The sequence below is a fragment of the Rhipicephalus microplus genome, chromosome X, assembly GCF_043290135.1.
Source record: "Rhipicephalus microplus isolate Deutch F79 chromosome X, USDA_Rmic, whole genome shotgun sequence".
Lineage (NCBI taxonomy): Eukaryota > Metazoa > Arthropoda > Arachnida > Ixodida > Ixodidae > Rhipicephalus > Rhipicephalus microplus.
Window position 1 is genome coordinate 160,598,117 of NC_134710.1, and position 22,462 is coordinate 160,620,578.

At 38.7% G+C, this 22,462-nt stretch overlaps 1 protein-coding gene across 5 annotated transcripts in view; it reads right to left on the reverse strand.

Moving 5' to 3' along the window:
• Nucleotides 1-22,022, reverse strand: part of LOC119176913 (uncharacterized) — a 57,351-nt gene extending 35,329 nt beyond the window's left edge. The window contains exons 1-10 of one of the 5 annotated variants that reach the window (XR_012887073.1): nucleotides 21,982-22,015; nucleotides 21,816-21,914; nucleotides 13,876-14,111; nucleotides 13,680-13,785; nucleotides 12,032-12,161; nucleotides 6,580-6,704; nucleotides 6,347-6,423; nucleotides 5,698-5,783; nucleotides 4,016-4,175; nucleotides 3,864-3,927 (exon numbers count right to left, since the gene is read on the reverse strand). Coding sequence is in view for 2 of the 5 variants with exons in the window: in XM_075878091.1 (XP_075734206.1) it covers nucleotides 3,864-3,927; nucleotides 4,016-4,175; nucleotides 5,698-5,783; nucleotides 6,347-6,423; nucleotides 6,580-6,704; nucleotides 12,032-12,161; nucleotides 13,680-13,785; nucleotides 13,876-14,111; nucleotides 21,816-21,884 (1,053 nt within the window). In the remaining 3 variants the exon portion in view is untranslated. Of the gene's footprint in view, nucleotides 1-3,863; nucleotides 3,928-4,015; nucleotides 4,176-5,697; nucleotides 5,784-6,346; nucleotides 6,424-6,579; nucleotides 6,705-12,031; nucleotides 12,162-13,679; nucleotides 13,786-13,875; nucleotides 14,112-21,815; nucleotides 21,915-21,981 lie in introns of those variants that run through there. The other 4 variants (XR_012887074.1, XR_012887075.1, XM_075878091.1 and 1 more) reach the window with 4 other exon arrangements.
• Nucleotides 22,023-22,462: the final 440 nt, after the last annotated feature.

Sequence of the window (22,462 nt, forward strand, 5' to 3'; positions counted from 1 at the left end):
GGTGTTCAAACTCAAGACGTTATGAAAAAATGGATCTTGAGAAAAATGCATTTTAAATGTAGAAATGAAAGCTCATCTATGTGGCAAAGACATGCTTTTAAAAATAATTTTTTTCCATCACAAAAGCTTGGGATTATAGCATGTGGCTTCTGTGAACTGGCAAGCAGCCAGGTGACAACTTCCAGGGGACTCTAGACAATGATGGGTCTTTTTGGTTTTTGGTAGCCACCTTGTGTTCTTAAGCAATTTTGACTTACTTCAAGTTCAATTAAAGTGTTCAATTTTTTTGTCATGAAAGTAGAGAAAAAACAAAACTTGAGAAAGCAAATAAAAATAAATATATATATAATTTTGGGAAAAACATGTTTTTCGACTCACAAGTCCCCTTGAAGGGTCCCTCAAACACTTTTTCAAGTAACCATGGAATGGATTTGCTGAGAGAGCTTATTGCCTCACGAATTAAACGCCGCAAAACTTTTAACGATCCGTATAGTACGAGCGAAGTTACCAAGATTTGTCACACGCTGCAGTCGCATTCTCTCTTCCCATTTAAAGCGCTGGAAGCTAAGCAGGGAAAAATGACGTGGGCAAAGAAAATACGTCACGCACGCCTTGTGACCATCACCATTCTTTTCTTTCTCTTTTCTTCGAATACGTGGCTTTTTCAGTGTGATCGCGCCCGCACGCGTAGACAAGTCACAGCCTCCTGTGGCGATCCCTGTAACGACCGAGCGCACCATGTTCAACTCAGCCAATGTCTGATAGATGGCCTTTTATGAGTGATTTTTGAGCATCTTCTGTCATTTGTCGAGAGATAAGAAAGCAATTTTTTGCTGACTTTGATCATTTATTGTGAATTCCAGGTCACGTGCTGCACTATATTATTTGGCTCGCATGTTCTCGGGGGCTTCCAATACCAATCGGCAGCATCGGCAGCATTTTATGACCATGATCGAAAAATCTTGGAGGGCCCCTTTAAGCAGCTGCTATCACTATACCCAGCTGGGCTCATTTTTTTGTGACATTTTAAGCAAAAGCACTAAAATACTGCATCGCTGGTGAGCAATGATTATTTTGCACTTTGAACAAGAGTGCGCAAAGTGCTGATCTGTATCATAAAACAAAATTTGGTATGGGCTATTCCAAGTGCATAGTCCTCCTTTGTGTAACAGTGATTACGGTGCTTGGCTGATGATCCGAAGGCCGTGGGTTTGATACCGGCTGCAGCGGTTGCATTTCGACGGAGGTGAAGCGCTATAGGCCTCTGCACTGTGTGATGTCAGTGCACATAACAAAACACCAGACCGTCAGATTTTTCTAAGCACCCCATATGGCAAGTCAAATAATCATATTGTAGTTCTGGCACGTAAAACTCCAGTTATTATTGTCATTATTATTCCATGTGCATAACGTTTGTAAGCAATGAGGAGAAATGATCAAGGTATAACCAACTATGTCGAAATATGCAACATTGATGCATTATGTAGCTCAGTGAATTGGTTGCTCACAATTTACCTTATGAATATGTATGCTGGACACCAATTAACTGATTTGCAGTATTGCAAAAGCTCCAAAGATGACACACACAAAAATATATGCTCCTGAAATAGAATAACAATGGTGATGTAAGTTTCGTGAATAATGTTTATTCAGCATGTTTGATGGAGCAGATAAAGTATCTGACCTAGCAAAGGCTTGGTAGTAAAGGATTGTGACAAAGCAGTTAACTTCATAATATTAGCAAGGGTGAGTTGAAGAAACTAGTATTTATTAATACAGAAAAATTTTCGTTTAAAAATGAGAAAGATCAATAGAGAGAACAGATGTGTTCTTTTATTTTGTATTCGGTTTGTTTTTAGTGCTAAATTTTATTACATGAACCATCATGTGTTACCTGAAGGTATTAAAGGTAATACGAGTTTTGTTGGCTGCAAGAATACCCTTAAGAAGCTTTTACTGGCCAGTGACTTGCTTCAAAGTTATACGTACCATGTTACACCTGTGGTTAAAGAATGAGTGACATCTGCCACCATAGTCAAGAGTGGAACTGGCCAGAATTCTCAGAGAAAGATCTTGAGCATCTACGTACATACCTAAGGATGTGCATGTGAGGACAGCCGCCCCCTTAGCTTGCATACATAAAGACGTGGATATGGCTCTGACTGGTGGTGAGCTTTTTTTATATATATAATTTCGTATCACAAATCTAAGCACTTTGACAGAGATCTGTCCGGCTGGGTGAGATAATTCTAGTAGATGCCCAAGTAGTCCCAGCCACAGTTTTTGAAACAGAACCAACATTTTGGGACTTGTTTGGTTTTGAAAGGAACTTGAATATAGAGTTCACTTAAAGTACTGTAGCTGGAGCCATTTCAGCATCTAGAACTTTCATTTCTCTTTACCACATAATTTCTGGATTTCAGTTAAACCAACAAGTAATTTCCCGAATTCTTTACTTTTGTGTGGGCATCATGTATTTGTGGCCAGCTGAAATTATGCTGCTCTGCAACCTTACATTGGCCCTTATGACAGTATTAATCACCCTCACTCCATTGATTCACTTTTTAAGTACTTAAAGCATGTAGAAAACAAGAAATGTAAGAGCCATAGTGGTAAGAAAAATGCTACATCAACCACTGTCATTATGACAGTTTAAGTGCTTGGTGAGTGCATCACATTCCACAAATAATAAGACAGCATTACATTCCAACAACAACACACTTAGGTGCAAATAAAATTGCATGTCCTATTGTAGATCAATTGTATGTATGTATTGTATTTGATCTCAGTGTGACGAACGAAGACTCACCGACAAAAAAAAGCGCTACAAAAGATCAAAATACCTTCTCTGCTCTACCATTGTGCAATGCTCATTATTATTGAATCTACAGAGCAACACATACCCACTTTAACACCTTCAAAAACACCTGTTGGTCCTTTTACAATAGTAAAAGCAGTACATAATTAAGTATTAGTATAATAAACCTGATTCAGATATAACTCTTTGTCACAATTTCAACGTCACACAAACAAGGAAGTCATACAATTCCAACTTGCTGTATCTATATTTCATGGTGCTTTATAGAGAGAAACATCTTTTTGTAAAATTCATGTGGGCTGGGTTGACACAGTCCTGTAATCTTACATTAGCATACTCTTTTGCAGTTTGAATATGTGCAGAAATCCCTCCTATTGCACGACTACATGTGTTTTTCACATATCACTGCTTAATGAGTGAAAGTGACCAAATGCACTCGGCTGCCTTTGATCACTGCACTGATTATTAAATTTACATATCTTGTGTTTTTTTTTCACTTTTTTTTCTCTTTCCTAAAAAAGTGATTTGGTTTATGAAGTGAAATGACATCCATGTTTGCAGGAAGCATCCAGTTTGCAAAGCAAAGCGACATAACATAATGTGTAAAAAACTGAAATGACGAAGTGCTGCATGAGCTCATAGCCAGTCAGAAGTTGCATGTTGACGGAACATATCTTAAGCATAACAACCTTTAAATACACCAGCTGCAATTTGAAGCAGAGGGTGCTGAAAAGTGCTTATAGGCTGTGTTGTATTTGCTTAGCCCTATTAAGGCATAGCAAAAAAGGCTGCAAGATGTAGATTATATACGTGCTAAAGCAGTTCATGGGAGAAAGGTGGGACGTATGTTAAACATCCTCCTGCATTATCATTTTTACGCAAGAGTGCTTAATGTGTTTGAACTTATGACAAATAGTGTGCACAACAGCTCTAGTGCCATGCCAATTTCTGTGCATGTTTGCTATTGCATTCACGGTGGTGAGTATAAGCAGCACGCAGCAATACAGAGGAGCAGCAAATAGCAAGACTTCTGTTACAAACTTACCTGGACCTTAACTGTGAGATTTTCCTTGTCGTTTTGGTACTTTTGTTTGAGCTCTTCTAAAAGCCTAGAAAGCAGAGAGCAGAGACATGAAGTTACCACACAATGGCCCATTTTATTACTAAGGGCGGCTGCAGATGATGTGGGGTGCGCACCTCTTGACTTCAAGCATAGCTGTTGTGTGGAACTGGAAGGAGACCGAGTTCTGAGTGGAGATGAGCAGCTGGTCATGCTCCTGCTGTAACTTGGCTAAGGCCCCTTCCAGCTCTTGCTTCTCACGCTCAAGCTGGCTCACCTGTTGACTCAGATGGTCCACTGCACACCACAACCCAGACAGCATGTAGAGGCAGGTTAATCCGTATAGTACACACCATCCTTTGAGCTCTATCGAAAATACAGCGAACTTGCACAATGCCTCTTGTTCAAAGAACCATATTTCCATTGAAGCTGCCAGTTCTGACTACTCCAAGAGGAAATTTTCTTCAGGGGTCATAATGAACCTGAAGCTTTACACGACCACTGATAACCTTCCAATTTCCTCCACATTAACTAGGTGGCATGCCCACATTTCTAAGAATGGCAGGAAATCATGCACATAAAATATTCTAACGCTTATGCACATTTGCAATATCATTATTTTACAAAGCCCATGATGATTAAGTAATGAAAGTCAATGTTTGCCCATACATCATTCAAAACTGTCCCTTATTACGCATTCAAATAGTAAATGACTACCACGTTAAGGGCTTCCAAGACATCAAACAAACATTCTACACACTTCATAAAGCATACATACATTTGTAAGCAGTTGCATTACTAATTGTCAACAAAGACTGCTACTAACCTACACAGTTTTTGAAAACTTGCCAGTACATTACTCATAACTTCATGCTTCCAGAATTTTGAATACCATCCTTAGTTCTTTATTACCATCTAAATTTTTGTGCAATATATTACTCAAATGAAACTTGAGCATTACTTTGAGAAAAAAAATTTTTGCATTGAGATTATCATTGCTTTTTACGGAAAAATACCTGGTCTGCTGTGTTGCGAGTGAAACGTGCAGTATAACTGCTGATTGTGAACTTCAACATTGCACCCAGTGAAAAAACAATAAAATCTCGAGAGAAACAGTCTAGCAAAAGCAAAATTCAATTTAGTGTGGCAAATACATGGACTAACATTCAGATGGAATATGTATGACTTTACCACTACCTTAATTCAATTCCATTATTGTAACATGCATATAATAATAATTAACTTAAAAATTAATCAGTAAGACTTTTATAGTTGACATCACACAACAGTTTACTTTTAAGCAATGTTCGACCCTTCAAAAATTTTACTGATGTATTGAAATTCTCCTAGCAGAAATGTTACAGCCACTTTTTATTAAAATAGATTTCACCATACCATACAAAGTAATGCAGGTATGTTGAAGAAACAGAAGAAAGTGTGTCAGACAGCCTGGAAAATGCTTAAATGTTTTGATATAAGTACATACTTTTGTTAAAGGTGCCTTGCCAACCTTGGTGTGTTTGTTTCGAAAGGCGTTAGTGTAGACTAGATATGCAGCGGTGGTGTGTGTGCCTGTTGGTAACCACCGTACAGAAAGAAAAAAAGTGGTTTAGTTTTTTTTTTTTTTTCTTACGAACGGTTATTACTGACAGACCCACGCCCCACTATCACATGACATGAACACTAAATTAACCCTCTTAAAACTAAGGTGCCTTTGGGACAGGGCAGAAGTTATCAGACATCATTTTTAGTTCACTTGTTCAGTAATCAGGAGCTGAATGGGGGCATTCAGTAGAACAGCGAAATTTCCAGTGCACACCATCATGCTTGTACTGTGACTGTGCATCTTTGAGCTGCTCGAAAAGGTCATGCTTCTCTTGTTCTGTAGTCTTGGCCTCTGTAATGCTAGGACAAGTTGGCAAAAAAAAAAACACAGAACATTAAACTGATTTTATATGGATGCAATATGACTTACTAAGATGAGCAACAAGAATATTACAGCCATGCAGAGAAGTAAAATGCATTTATTATTAACTGTTAGGAGCAGAGTTTCTTAATTAAACCCTGAAAAACTTTGCAAACATTGCTAGAAATTGCAATTTTTTAAAAATTTAGGCAGTCAATTTCTGTGTTAACTACATGCCAAAATAAATATATGACAATTCAGCAACATGTGTCTATGAGGTTATCTAGAGCAGACAAACACAATATGTTGGTTTATAACTGACCTCAAGTGATTAGTTCATAAAAGTCAGATTTTTTTGCATTATAACTGCACTTCAACCAAATTACTTTACAAATGAAATTATTTTGTATATAAAGTGCATGCAAAAATGTATATGCTTATTTACAGTTGATGTAAAAAAGTCAGTAATCTAAGTTACTGAATTTTTCAAATATGGATGCAGGCAACCATAAAACATATTTTGGACATGCTATGTGAATGTTACTTCCTGAAACATACTCACCATTTCTCGTACTGCTTGAGCCTTTTATTTTCTTCTGATACACTTTCGACGCTTTGTTGAAGCTCCTTCATGACTTCCTGCAGCAATAAAAATGTCCCACTGATGCTAATCCACCATTCTCCATCTTAACACCGTTATGATTGATACAGGCAAGAGAAAATGCAGTAAGCACAATGTGAGCACTGATTGACTAATTTCCCACCCCTCGGTTCACAATAAGTGGCTGTGCTTACCGATATTCCTTCAAACTGTTTTAGTTTGGTAGTTAGAGATTTTATCCGATCCTTGTAGGTTAGGAGTTCATGCTTCATAGCATAGTTGTCCTGGAGTAATGATGCCAATTGTTGACAATTGCACCCTGGGTAAAGAGAGTTTGTACATCATTTGTAAGCATTTGAAGACACATGCATATTCTTTAAACTTTTAATGCCTAAGTTACGAAACTGCTGAATAAAATAGTAATTATCATTTTCCAGGTTTAAATAGCAACATTTATTTGATTATACACTTTTAAATTATTTGAAATACAACTTTAGTGCATACTTTTATGTACATCGTGAATTCTCCATATGCCACAGAATCGAGGACCTTGCAACAAGAAACTGTACTTCAGAACTGCATAACACGCCATGTGCCACCTCTTGGGTGTGTACACACCAAATAAATAAAATTATTGAAGATAGAACTTACGTCACCCAGGTGAGAAAGAATGAAGAAGTGAGAGCTGTTGCACGCACTTTGCATTCTTTGTCATCAGCTACAAAACAATTGGTTCAAGCATAAAATGCCTTAAACGAGATGATGCTAGATTTTTCATGCTGAAAGCTTTGTCTCCCGTGAGTACTTGACAGCCAGCATTAAAAGTAGAATGCATTTTGTGATTTGCTCGCTCGAAGTTTTTCGGGATGTCCCCAATTCGTGACACTAGGCAGTAAATGATTAATGATTAAAAATCTCTTTGCTATACTTATGAACACTGTAACTAAATTATTAAAGTTAAACCTGGTCATAGTACAGTCTCACTTTCGACAACCAACAGTTTGCTTTTAGTCCGACCTGAAAAAAGCAGACCTGAAGATAAGCTTCAAATTATATGCTTTCATAATGTACATGTTCCAGTTACTGTGACATGGCTTATTTAAACCTGCATCCGTGCAACTACACTTAAAATCACAAAGCACTTATATAGCACTGACAGAGTGCGTGCACCCTTTTCCTATAAATAGTAACTAACATGTGTTAAAGAGGAACAAAAATGGCTACAGCATTGACACACACAAATTTAGCTTTTGGGTGGGGCCTTGCCAGCTCACCTGTGTAGTTTCTAATGTATTAGCGAAAATGACAGGAGACAGAAAGACGTGCACTGATGCAACATCAACCTCTAACTCTGCTTATTATAACAGCTAGAAATTTTTGCTGCAGACAGAGATCTGTAACGCAATGTATTCGCGAGGTAAACGTCAGTCTGATTGCTAGAAAGTCGGTGCTTTTTTAACCTGCAACACTTTTTCAGCACGGTCAGAAACCACCACCGGTCGATAGTCAAGGTTCCGAAAGCATTATAGTGCAGCGCCCGCTCCCTGAAATTCACAATTTATTCTTAAACTAAGCTAGAAATCATTCCTTCTTCTCTCTAGAAATTATGCCATATATCTACATCACTGTGCTATATACCCAAGTCCATGGCCAATGGCTGATTTCTGCATGGAGAGCTCTATAGTTACAGGGGCCGATTGTGCCCGCCACATGTAAGCCTCATGTTCGGAGAAAAAATTAAAAGTGCTCAAGGTCATGACACACGCTGGAAGAGACGAGTGTCCTTACTCCCTTATTCCCCTCCCTGCATAGCTTTCAGTGCACTCATTGGTAATAAAGGACAGAAAAAGCGCTCTAAGTGTGCTATGAATCCTTTTATGTCCGCTCGTGCTTGATAGATTTAAAACTTTATGCAGCAGTCGATTCATGAGGCAATAAGCTTTTTAATGAGCCACTAGGCAATTACTAGGAAAAGTGTTGCAGGGCCCCTTAAATTCTATGATGTATTTCGTCATTGACAATACTGGCTAGGCCTCTGATGTAAAAATATTTGCATGTGCAAAAGCTGATCCAACTGCATGCCAACATATAATTTTGAAATGTCTGTGTGAAATGCGGAGCACAGTACTTAAAGCGGAGTTCTAGAAGTGCAAGCCATGCCTCTAAAGCAGGCCTTGTGACTTAAGAAACGTGTAATCAATAAACACTCAGATCAATGGCAATTAGGCCTTCACTACAGTAAATTAGAGAACTGTCACCAGGATTCCTCACATGCAGTGAGAAAAGTTGTCACTCACTCACTCACTCTCTCAATGAGGTTGTTATTGATTGTACTGTAGGAATTCACCTGCTATAGCATAAAATAAGAGAAGTCACCAGGATTCCTCACATGCAGTGAGAAAAGTTGTCACTCACTCACTCACTCTCTCAATGAGGTTGTTATTGATTGTACTGTAGGAATTCACCTGCTATAGCATAAAATAAGAGAAATAGGAATCCTTGAAGTATAGACGTACCTAGGGGTGAGTTTGAGTGTTCTAACACTCCACCGAAATTTTTTCATGCTTCAACATTTCGGGTGAAACTAGAATATTTACACACCTTCACATCAACAACCAGTTGCCAAAGTTAGCCATTCTACATATAAACAACCGCACAAAAAATTCCTGGGTACTGCCCTGCTTATAGGTATCTTCTTTGCAGATCAAATGGCTACTAATGTGATTCCACGTATAGATTTTGTACAGGAATTGCTCTAATTGTGCCTGTGGTCAGGTGTGACGAACCATGCTGAAAGTATTAAAATACCCATGATGAGGTAAGTTTAATTTTGGGCAGAAAGAGGCAAATGCTTTAAATGAGCTTAGGTTCAGACCTTTTTATTATCTGAACAGATAGATGCATTTTTTTATCTTAATATGGTTCTGCTTTACATTATCTGCTATGTCTCTGTAGCAACAAAATGTTAATGAACAAGGACTACAAGACATGATGAATGCAGCCTGTGCACCACTACATATGTTGCTTAGAACCCTTCTAGTTACCAGTCTTTATTTGTGTATTGTCCTAGTTATCAGTATGCAGAGAGTGTACAGTCTTGATAAAAGCTCAGGACATAATTCATACCCACAAGAATACCATTGGAAATTGCAATAATGCATCAAATTCGGGAAAACGAGGGAGATGCATTACGCAGCATGGTAGCAATGAATTGCTCTGCTGCTGATACTGCACTTGAGAAGATGCACAGCAACAATATGTTACAATCACCACTCACCAGAAGAGTTGATAGGTGGGCTGGTTGGTATAGATTCATACTGAAATATTGGCAGTGCATACAAACGGGATACAGAAAGAGGACACAAACAAGCGCAGAATGAAACTTAGATTCATTCACAGAAGATAATATATACGAAAAAAACATGAAGTGAAAGGGATATACAAGAGGAAAGGATCCCCCGTAATCAAGTGTCATCCAGAAATAATAGTTTACAATCTAAAAGCAATTCAGACGGTGAGCTGACACAACCTTCAATATTCTTTTTTTTTAATGAAAAAGGCTTGCACAATCTCCCAAGTTTTTGTATCATGATAGGCGTATACAAGTTTCAGTATGCGCTCGTTTGTGTCCCCTTTGTGTGCTGCCAATATTTTAGTAAGCACAACTGATCAACACAGTCACCAATGTAATCTTTCCAATTAAACATTCTAATGACACATTTTCAATAGCTGGCACAGGAATGAAATGTACAACAATGTGCACAGTCAATGTGATAGTTCCCCACATGATGACATTGTTTGGATCTGCTGTGAGCCTTTAGAACCAGTACTCTTCCCATTAAGCGCTAGAAGCATCTCAGGGTGCCCCTTCGGCTCTGGATAACAATTAACAATGAGAAATCTAACTTGGGATGTCATGCTCCTACTGCTAAACTGTCACATCATTCTGCCTGTGCTTAGAGCAAGAACTTATTAAAGAGGTGATGCAACGAAATTTGTGGCATGCGTGTTCTTTTCTGTAAGCGTTTCCTTCAGCTCCAGGAAGCATGATACACGCACCAAGATTCGTGTATTTTTGCTAAATAATTTAATATAGCTCTAATAGCTCTACTTATAAGGACCATCTTTGGCTTCGGTTTCGTGTCGCCGAGTTGGGCAGTGACGTCGATGCATAGGTAGCTTGGTGACGTGACCACACAAGGCTGTGACGCACTTCGTGCTGAGTTTTGTCTGCTCTCACACACATGCCACATAAGTGCCAGCAAAACAAACGCGCTGACAGTCGCCATGGCCAGCTGCAGTAGCCAAGATTCTGAATCCTCTGCATCTGCGTCCGACCCCGATAAGGACATCGACTTTTTTTTTCTGAAAGCAGTGAGGAGGACGACACACACGGCTTGATTAAAAATCCAGACAATCATTTTATTTTTGATCCCCTGGCCAGTGATGAAGAAGAAGAGGCCCATGCCGTGTCAAAGGCCGACAATGAAGTTCAACAGCATGTCCAACAAAGTGGTAATACTGACTGGTAAGTGGTGGTGCTTCACCTTTTAGAAGGTTATGTTACATTGTGTTATAATTATTAACTCAGCACATTTTATATGACAGCCAGGGTTTCAATTAAAGCAATATATTACATATTTTATTCTTTGCGTCGGTGCACCGTGGGCGTTCGGCGCCTGCCCTCTCAAATTTATTGCTATACGCTGTTGCACTGATCGTGTACTTACGCTGTCAATACTTGCGACAAAAATTATTATTTTGCCGGTCGTGAGCGGCCAAACGAATACTTCTGAGCACGCACACATACAAGTGGCAGTGTACATCTCACGTATCATATTATTCTGAAGTTGATTGGCTGTGCGACATACATATCAGTTTGTACAATACAAGATACAATGAAATGTACATTTACTGCAGGTGCACGTGCGGTCGATGTCGGCCAGTGGGTAATGACCGGGAATATGTTTGCTGCCGCGAAGTACCAAAAGTAGCGTGCCCATGCGCCAGCGGGGGCGAAATGCATAACGAGCCACCCGGGTTTCGAACCCATATGCCTGAACATCTACGCCCTGCAGGTGGTTTACTATGCACTAATAAAAGACAGGCCTTCTCTTGTCGATGCACCCAATATACACACGTGCGTACAAGGAGGTAAATGGCCATGTGCATGTACGTTTCCAAATTCTACTATTTAAACATGCTAACACAATGAAAAACAAATATTCAGGTAAAAAAGAAATAAATAAGAATGTCTTTCCATAATCTCCAGAACCAGCTTTCAAGTGAACCCGTAATCTATGTCCACTAACTTACTAAAATTGGCTCTTTTTTTTTTTCAAACATAAAAATAAAAATGCAAATGAAACCTTCATAGTTCTGAAGCATTGATATCAAGGTTCAGTCTATAGAGTTAACCTATACTGAATTATACTTTTATATTCAGTAATATGTCTGGCATAAACACATTGTTCCAGTCTATAGAGTTAACCTATACTGAATTATACTTTTATATTCAGTAATATGTCTGGCATGAACACATTGTTCCAGTTTGTACATTTTCTTCACATCAGAGAACAAAAACCTCATCAGTAATTGTCTGTCATAAGTACATATTATTCTGTTATATATTAATCATCTGCTCACCAGAGGAACTCTGTGAAGGCTTTGGGGGGCTCTCTTGAGATATGTGCAACTTCCAGAGCTGAGGGCCATCCTTTCCATCTCCGAAATCTTTGGAACCTCGAGACCCTTCCCTCGATTTAGATTTCTTTGGCTTAGAAATAAAAAGAGCAGTTGTGTTTTGAGCAACCAATACTAGATCACCACAATGACCATTCTGATGTCAGCTGAGTAAACAGAGTTGTCTCTATAACAATTGGCAACATTTTGGCATTTACAAAATGAGTGCAATTATGTTGTCTTTTATGTGCTGTAGTTCAGTACTATTCAACCAAAAGCACTGTTTAACCAAACACCCTTTCTCAAGGAACAGTAATTGCAGCTACAATAAGATTTGAAGTAAGTAAACTAGTTAGTCGCTGGACAAGAAATTCATTCTGCTCATTCGTGGCTGATTTTCACCTGCATAAAGAAACATAATATCAATGACAATAGTTCTCAAATGACCATGTACAGCAGCTATGTAGCATAAATATAAAAAGTAGAGACCCTTAAAAATTCAAGAGTAATAAGGTGAATTCAGTGAAGTTGACTAACAACTTGAATGACAACAAATTTTGAAAGAGTTCTAAAATAGTTGGCAATTACAACAAAGCATGCAAACAAGATAAGTATGGCTTATATTAATAACATGGTATTTTAGGTAATAGGATGAATTCCATTGTTCACATCTGCATTTACAGTCAAACCCATTTATAAGAGACACTGATGTAACAGACATATGGGTTTAGAGACACCAGTGTGCCTACGATAAAGGGACACTAAAGAGGTTAACAATTCTTCTGCTATTAATAAGTTACCTTTTCACAATGCCGATGTCACCACAAGAATACGCTTGGTAAGCGAGAAAAAGCACAAGAAGAAAATGCAGGTGGCAATGCCACCTTAACTTCATGACATCATACATTTTGACGGTGTTTACTACGGCCCATGCAGCTCCTAATAGATAATACTGAAGCCCAATGTCTGCTGATGGGGCCAGACACTTAACTTACCAAGTTTTGGAAAATTTCGTCGAGCCACTAATGGCAAAAGTAACAATTACACTTTGAAATTCGGGACGTCATGCATGTAGAGTTCAGTGCAAAACTTAAAAATAGTACTTTGACATTGATTTTATCATCTAATAATAAATTTATGATGGTATGATTAATGACATTAGAGCTCTCAGAGAGCACAATCAATCTAAACCAATTCATTGTTTCACTTTAGTGTCCCTTTCAAACAGGGGTTGATAAGAAAATGCATAAGTTGTACCCTGTTTATAAGAGACATCTCATGTAAAACAAGAATTGCTTCTTGGTGCACATCTTTTGTAAAAAAGTAGGCTGTATAGCACACATGGCATTGTGCAAGACTAGCAACAAAGGTGAGGATCTTTACACAGTTAAGCATGTTAAAATGTGGATGCATGCATGAATGGCATACCAATACACTCACTATGTATGTAAACATGGAGGTCCTCACTGATGACTTCTAATTAATTTACTCATGAGTAACTTCACAACAGAAATATAAAGTGAACAACCAAACATGACAAGTTATTGAATGTGATGCGAAACCGGTATGTAGTACTGTGTAAATATACATAGATGAAACCAACACTTCCTACCTTAATAGGCTTGGTGTAGAGAACCTCAAGCTGTTTTGGAGGCAGAGGGGGAGGTGGCGTTCCAGGACTAGATCCACACTCGTGCTTTGGCTGAATTGTGGAGTAGCTGCATTCATTCAAAGCACCCATAAGACAGTGGTGTTGCGTGTCATACACAGTATTGAACAAACATTATCATGTAAACGAAACCACTTACAGAGCTTCTTCTTGGGGCTGTTCCAAGCCACCATCAAAGCTGGGGTTAGTGACAATATTGATAGCTGACGTTCGTCGCTCTGGTGGAACAGGAATATCCACAGCAATAGGAAAGCGAGAGGTCTTGCCCGGCGAGGGCCCCGACATGCTTGGACGGGCTGGCTCCAGGCTGGCTCCTGGAACTGCCAGTAGGCTGATGGCTGGCAGGAGGGCACACGCCACAGGCGAACGTAGCAGCTACACACACAAGCACAACAGTCCAAACACATCAAATTCAGCCTCTGGCCTCACTTGATTGGACTTAATGCTACAGCCAGAGTTCCAAACATCACAGATTACAACCTAACTTAAGTGGTCTACCACACATCTTACAGGAGAGGGTGTGCAAGTGAGTATATAAAGGCAAACTTTTATCATAGAGCAAAAAAAAAATAATGCACACATAATAAATGCCAAGGAAAATCACATATGGGCTGTGGTCCAAGCATATTCACAGCATTGAACAGCAAGCTCAGTTATGGGGATGTTACCAAGTGTAGCAGCCACCTGCTGCCATAAGCACTGCTGTCTTGACAAGCAACACTTCAATTGAGAGGCAAACATGACACCTCAGTTGCCAATAGAACTTTGAGCCATTGAGTCATTTAAATGCACATTGAAAATGGCACCAGGATAGTATTAGTACTCTACAACAAAAGGGCAAAGAGCAGTGACTAAAAACTGAAGATTTGTTCTTTTAAGAGTAAAGAACAGTAAAGAAGAAAAAAAAAGCCCAGAAAAAATAAAAATAGATGAAATGAAACAAAAAAAGAGAGCGAGAGAGGCAGAGATAGAGCTGCTAACAATCACCAACTGGTTCGCTGCATCACTACCATAAAGAGCCTCCAGCAAAAAGTTAAGCAAAATAAAAATGAAATATCAGTGAGAGTGAAGTTCGACCAGTTGGTTGAGCACTATTCCGAATAAAGCTTTTGCTACAGTACTGGATAGTTATTTTGTCTTTTTGCAGTTGTGTAGCTAGTGCCATTCTTCCTGAACCCTTCATAAACAGACTATAGGCCGCATTTGCATTGGTTGAATAAGCCATACTGAAAACAGGCAGACTGAATAAGCATGTTGAAAAAGAAAAGCTGTGAAAGGAGAGGGAGTTAATGGGGAGGAAGGGGATGTAGTTATGCAGAAATAGAAGTGGTTATTGGACCTGAGATGGTAAAATTACTCCTAAAAAGCAATTAAATCGCACCACTAGTTACTTAAGCAATGATATTTAAGAGAGAGAGGTTAATGAAAGTGGAAGAGATAAAAAAAGACGCTGTTTTCTGCCTCCTGTCGCAAGGGCATGGCTTAGCACATTTAGAGATGGGGGGAGGGGAAAGTAAAGATGATAAGAAATATTTAAGGCTTCCAGTTCAAATGATATATGGCTTCTTTGGGTGCCTCTCTCCCTCCCACACCAAAGGTTTGGTACTGATATCAACCTGTTTTTGGTATTTTTCTTTCCTTCTCCAGTGAAATTTTTATTTCATAAAGAAAGCAAACATTTCTATTTAGATTATTAAATTATCAGCCCACAAGAGTAATTTATTAGATTACCCACTAGAAGAAAAAGTAATTTAATTACTGTAATTATATTATTGACAAGTCTGTCATCGGACAACTATACAAGTTGTAGAAGCATGGAAGAGTCAAAACCACAGTAGATTCAAAAAGTTAGACAAAAAAAGAGAAAGCACAAAACATGATAACAAACTACAAGGCAAGCTAATAATAATAAATAATAATGTTGTAAATGGGATGACAGCCAAAGTTACTTGAAGGTTGAACATGGGTGTCTCTTAGTCATATCTGATGCCACACCTTTTAGCAATTCCAAATCACTATTTGGCAGATTTATTCTTGATGGGTGTAGAAATTTAAACTACTAGGTATAACTCTATGTATGTTTACGTGGCTGGTAAATGAAAATTTGTATGGTACATAAACTTTTGCTTGGGTGTAGTTGCGGTCCTCCTAAGTGCAATGTCTAGCTGCTGCTTTTGATGAATTGTGGATTGTATCAGTGCAGCGGCCATTGAGTTTTATATGAATTGGTTTTCCAGTCTCGCTTATGTATTTGTTATAGGTGGTACACTACACACTGTAGACTAGGTAACTTCAGGCACAGGTGAAGTTCGATGTTACCTAGTGAAAGTAATCTGATCCTGAGATTTTTAAGTTGGTAGCCAGCTGCACATGTTTACATGTAGAGTATCTGAAGTGGTCACAGAGACCAGATGTTGACTCGGTCTTTGTTTTCAGTTTCGCAGGGACGAGCATGTCTTTAAAGGTGATGAAAATTGTGCACAAATTTTACAGAAGGTGAGAATCAAACAACGCAGCACTATTGTGTAGTTTGATTATCACTCTCCTTTCCATTTCGTGCTGTTTTCATCACAAGTAACATGTACGAACTGGTCCTTCAGGATACCTTCCTGCAATATCTTTAAAATTGGTATTATGCCTGTACAAGACTTAGGCACTTTGGGGAGAATTTTTTGAAGATTTTAGGTGGTGGTCAGAATGGGAAGTATTTTACGAGAATGTTGTTTACGTTTGGTAGTGAAATTTAAAGATTTGGTAGTTACTACAGGCATTATTGCTATTGTGCTAAGGCATTATTGCTATTGTGATCTCCGGACTTGAGTGCCTCGATATGGTCCAGTTCTAATGGAACCAAATAGGCTTTGTGAAGGAACTTGTTGAATGGCTTCTGTTTGATATTGTTGCAGTGGCTTTTTGTGCATACCAACAAAATTTCAATGAAGTTGCCATTGCGTACAAGAAGCACCTCCAAGATTGTGGGTGGCCCATGATTTCTTCTGCTAGTTTTTTATATTTGCTGCTAAATGATGTCATTCAGGTAATGTAGAAGCACCCCAGCATCACTGCCACGTGACACCACTCAAAAATGCATGTTGGGCATTTACTCAATGAACAAAAATGATGTAATGTGTAGTAATTGCTTTTCATGCTCTCTTCTTCAGTCTTCTGCCAAGTGATGCAATTCAGGTGAAGCAAAAGCTTCCCAACTCTATTGCCATGTTACAGCATACTTATGCATGCATATAAGGTTTTCGCTCAATCTAAGAAGATACTACCAGACTGCTAAGTGTTTTCTGCATTGCTCTGCCAAGTATGCAAGAGATATGGAAGTTTTGTCATGCTTCTTTCTAGCAGCTTTTGCTCACATTTGCTTCAAACGTATATGTAAACATGCTTGTTTCAAAAATAAATGTATGAATGAATGAATAAAAAATTAAAAATGAATAAGTAAACATGCAAAGAACATTTTCCATGCCATCGATTTCCAGCCACCACCACATGATGTCAAGCAGGTAGCAAAAATACCTCCCAGATATAATGCCATCTGCTGCCACCTTTCTCTACATGTCGGGTTTATGTTGAATTGATGAATTTGCCCCCATATTCTCTTATGATTGCGATAGTTAATAAAACAGCAGCCAAATTGGTAAAGATAGAACTCTTAAAGGGCAAACTTTTACACCCCAAAACAAATCACTCAATGTTCAACAACAGAGAGCATGGTTTTTTGGCGATGGGAAATTCCAGAATTATTGCTGGGGCTCATGTATGTTTGAGATTCTGCTCAATCATTTGTGTCATACAAGCACTCTGAATAGAATGATCGATAACATTTGAGGTTTCAATAGTTATAATACAACTAGGCATGGTTTGTACTGAGCATCGTTGTACCGCCGGTGAGGAAGTGTCCACTTCGTGAAAACACAGTGACTGACCAAGCAACCAATGGACAGTCACATGACAGTGGGCAAAGAAAGTGCCACTTTAAATGAAATTCACATTGCTAATTGCATTAGTTTTGACTTCATTATTATCCCTTCATTACACTGTCTCCACTTTCTTTCATTCTGCAGTTTTAAGGCTCCTGATGCAATTATATCTACGGTGAGAAACACTGCCAAAACTCCTATGAACTTAAGGTACACTCAATCAGCTCTTCAGCAAAAGTGAACTGCTCTAAGGCATGTTGAGCTAGTTTTAATGCTTCCAAGACTCATATTCAGCACACTGATATAGTGTATGACTGTTTATACTGACAATACCTGAACAGCAAATGACAGTAAAAAAACAAGCTCCTGCATCAATTCAAGCTGAGGCTGACACCACACTGTTATCAGTGCAAAAATTCCACACAGCCAGGAACCATGTGACAAAACTTGCAGATAGGTTTCTTTTGTTTAAGCACTAATATATTCACTCCAGAACAGGTACTCAAATGCAAAGCTTTGGTAATGAAATTTCACAGTGTTGAGCTGAATGTCAGGTAATGTGACATGGTATGCTGGCTTTTCTTCTTTTCAGAACTCCCCTGAAGAAGACATTAGAAAGACTAATGTGTTTAGAGGTGAAAAAGCAGTCATAAAAGCTACACAACTGACAGTGTTTAATAATGCCAGGATCAATATCTTGTAGAGTGTCGATAAACCACAAACCAAACTGAATTATTCCTTTCAAAATTCTACTTCATGTTACTATATTATTATGTTGAAGGTTGTAGGTTCGATTCCTGCTCACGGCAGGTTATTTTATCACCCACTTTTCTTTCTTCTTATTTACATTACATTGGTTCTAATAACTTCCCCTATACATTCCTTGGCATTATTATCTGTTAGATCTCATCATTATTGTGTCAAAACAACGAAAAACGAGCCCTTAGGTATACACTTCTTTCCCTTATATATATATATATATATATATATATATATATATATATATATATATATATATATATATATATATATATATATATATATATATATATATATATATATATATATATATATATCTTGTCATCCACTTTTCTTTCTTCACATTTACACTACAATTAGGTCTAATAACTTTTCTTAGATTATTGTCTGTTAGATATCATTATTTTTGTGTCTAGCAAGAAAAAACGAGCCCTTAATTAAGCACACACTTTCTTCCACATGTGTGTGTGTATGTGTGTTTTATAACGCAGTTCTGCCAATGTGCTGTTAAGTCTAGCAGCAAGTAATACAAAGGTTAAAGCAGTGTGAATACTAGAAAAATATGAAAAGGCTATGACTTGTAGTCTTCTGTACTACCATTTGATCATGCATACACACTACACAGCAGCTAATATATGCAATAATGGTATGACATGAGCAGTGTCATGTCAAGTGAAACTTGCATACCTGTGATCTGTACAGATGTCCTCATTCATGCATTGACACTCAGGCAACAAAAGGTGTTATTCCTTCATACCTGCCTAATTAGAAGAAAATGCTGAACCTTACAGCCGCTTGGGTGTCATCACTCTATTTCCTTTGCAGCATGGTGCTATCATGCTGCAGGAAAAAGGGTGGATATCTATGCTTAAAAACTTTGTGGAAGTGAATTCACAAATGCTCCTCATCTTTTGAAAAAGTGAATATTTGAGTGTGTCGCTATTTTTTATGCAACAAATGCTGATGTACATGAGGAAAACAAGAAATACACAGTCACTGTTATCATCACAAATTTTCATCATGTCTGTTCATTTTTGCTTGGAGAAGGTTTGTTTTATATATAGAAGAAAATTTAAGAAGTGTCATAATTTATAATTTCTTTCAGATCTAATACTATCATATCTCATCATTCGGAACAGTACATACTTAAACAAGAATAAAACAATAAAAACAAGGTTTTAAAAACTGCACTGAAATGTGACAAAAGCATATGTGTTATAGGAACACTTTCAGGATCTGCACCACTACGTAGTCAGACCTAAAATGTATGCAGCTCTGACAGCTATTTGCATGTTCAATCTCAGAGAAATGCACCGCTTGCGTATATGTAAGACATCAGGAAATGAAAATGCTTCTAAAAAGACAGGGCGTGCAAACACAGACACAAGAAGGAAGTCGGGAAACTGCAGACACCTATTAACTTTTAGTGTCAGTGCACAACCTGTCTTTTTAGAATGAATACGCACCAACTAGCTCAACGCTCGGTTATTCTTGCTGAGAATTAGTCTGATTCGATATGACTTTAAACAATAGCACAATCGGAACGACTGTGCATGGTGTCTGTGTTTGACAAGGCTCTCCTAAGTCTAACAAAATAAAAAAGTAATGTTCACTCTTATGGAGGTCACATTAGTATGTGTCCCATTATTTTTTAGAGTAACTATTCGTTTTGCGTGGCTGCCCAAATGCTCTTGTTTATAAGCATATTTTATTCTGCACACTATGTATTTGTAGATTTCTGTTAGTCACCCGTGTCGTCGTCTTCATCTTCTTTCGTGGAGATCTTTTTAGCAGCAGCAAAGATGTTTTCAAACACACACCAGATTCTAGTCTTCCTAAATGAATGAATGACATAGAAAATCTTCACGAACATAAAAAAGCTAGTGGCATGTCTTTCACCATAATGCTATTTCCATAATTTCTGACACGTCTTAACGACCACCAGACTTCAGGACCGCTTGTGAAAGAACAGTGTGACACCATGCTGTGTAGTCTCGAGCTGACTATTCATCCTTCTCATTCTTACTCCTCTTCTTTTCTATCTGATTCCTTTCTATTATTCTCCCCCCCCCCCCCCCCCCAAGTGTAGGGTAGCCAACCGAGCCAAGCTTGGTTAACCACCCTGCCTTTCCTTTCTATTTATCTCTCTATCTCTATTTGAAACCCACTATTCAACTTGGCTCAATGCAGCTCGACGATAGTTATAGCGCGAGAACAAAAGGACGACACAGAGAGAAGAAGGACACGAAAGACACGAAAAAAAGGACATGTCTCTGTGTCGTCGTTTTGTTCTCGCGCTATAACTATCGTCATGCCATAGCAACTAGCCCAAGCTGCCACACTTCTAATGCAGCTGTTTGAATTTAACAACAAGTGTATGCTGAATAAACTGTCCCACATTGTCCTGCATCACCTGCAGGTCTGCTATGACGACCCGTGGCTTTTCAGTATGTCACTACAGTTCGAGCTAGTGCTCAGTCGGTTCTGTTGAATGGCACGAGTGCGGTACAAGCACTCTAACGTTTCTCTTGAGCAGCAATGTGCAGATCGCACACATTTTGATGCACACACACAAGTCTGGGCGGAAGGGATAGTAGGGCTATTTTTAATCCACGTAATTTGTGCGCTGGTGTCTGCTGATGATTTCCTTTGGTCTCATACCACATGCTCGATAAAGACTGAATCCTGCCAGAATAGCAATTCCTGATAGTAGGTCAGCATAGAGGTCGAGTCACCATTGGCGGCTGAATAAAATCTACTGACTATAGAAAACAGATTAGAGTGCACATGCACCCGGACGACCAAAGGGTACAATCTAAAACATGCACATGAAAACAGTCTATTCTCATGGCGAGCGGTTGGACACAGGAGCAATAACTGAACTTAATATTGGTAACTGAATGATAACTCGCTCTAAAATTTGTTGCGATGATTAAGCTCACTGTAACGGAACCTATGCTTGCTGTTCGACTGGTAGTGTAGAAGCAGCCGAATGTAAAAGCAAACGGTCAGCGATAAAATGAAAGATTGATACCTCTTATGTTTTTGTCGGCAAGCGACCATCTACAACGCACTGGGGCGCGAGCCAACACGCCTTGGAGAAGGATTGAGGATGTCGTGTAACTGTTGTGCGTATTAAACAGTATGTAATTAGCCGAAATATCTCACACAACACTACTCCAATAAAACCTATTGCTCCACTCATTTATTGCGGAAGTATCAGCCAGGCGCTCCAACTGGAACGAAGTCAATCGATCGAAACTGCACTACTTCCGCATCATCGTCACAACGTTTTGCTGCGCCTATTAGCGTTCAAAACGCAATCCAATATTGCTAATACGTGCCACGAACATTTGCATAAAGTCCAAGCATGCGGGAAACTAGTTTATACCTTTTCTTGTGCGCGCCTTTTCTTTTTTGATGTCAGCGTCGGTGTGCAATAAAGTGCTCCCTCCTCCATCACACCACCACAGAAGCGTTACCATGACGACTAGAAAAAAAAAAAAAACAGTTTGCACTTAAAAAATGCTCGAAGGACTTTTTCAAAAGAGCCTAACCTTCCTAATGCCAAACTTAAAATTTCAGTGTCGGTACGTAGTCGGTACTAAAACAGTTATTATGATCAAACGAAATGCGATGCTGAGCCTGAATACAGGAGTTTCGGTTTTCAAAAGTTTATACTACGTAGAAGTGGGCTAGTTGGTATGACATGACGATAGTTATAGCGCGAGAACGACGACAAAAAGACAAGAAGGTCCTTCGTGTCTTTCTTGTCTCTTTGTCATCGTTCTGTTCTCGCGCTATAACTATCTTCATTCGGCAATTTTCCTTTGAGGTGAAATCGGCAAACGTGTGGTTGGGAGTTTAAAAAAAAACTATATTGTTGATCCTTGTCTATTGTGGTGCGTAAAGCACTTCTGAGTTGAAATTTTTCTGTCACCCTTGTTCTTATATATCCAATAGCTTCGTCCCCTTCTAGCCTAGCACCCTGAGCTGTAGTTGTAAACTTCTGCTCTAGGCTCGTCTCATTTCTTAGGA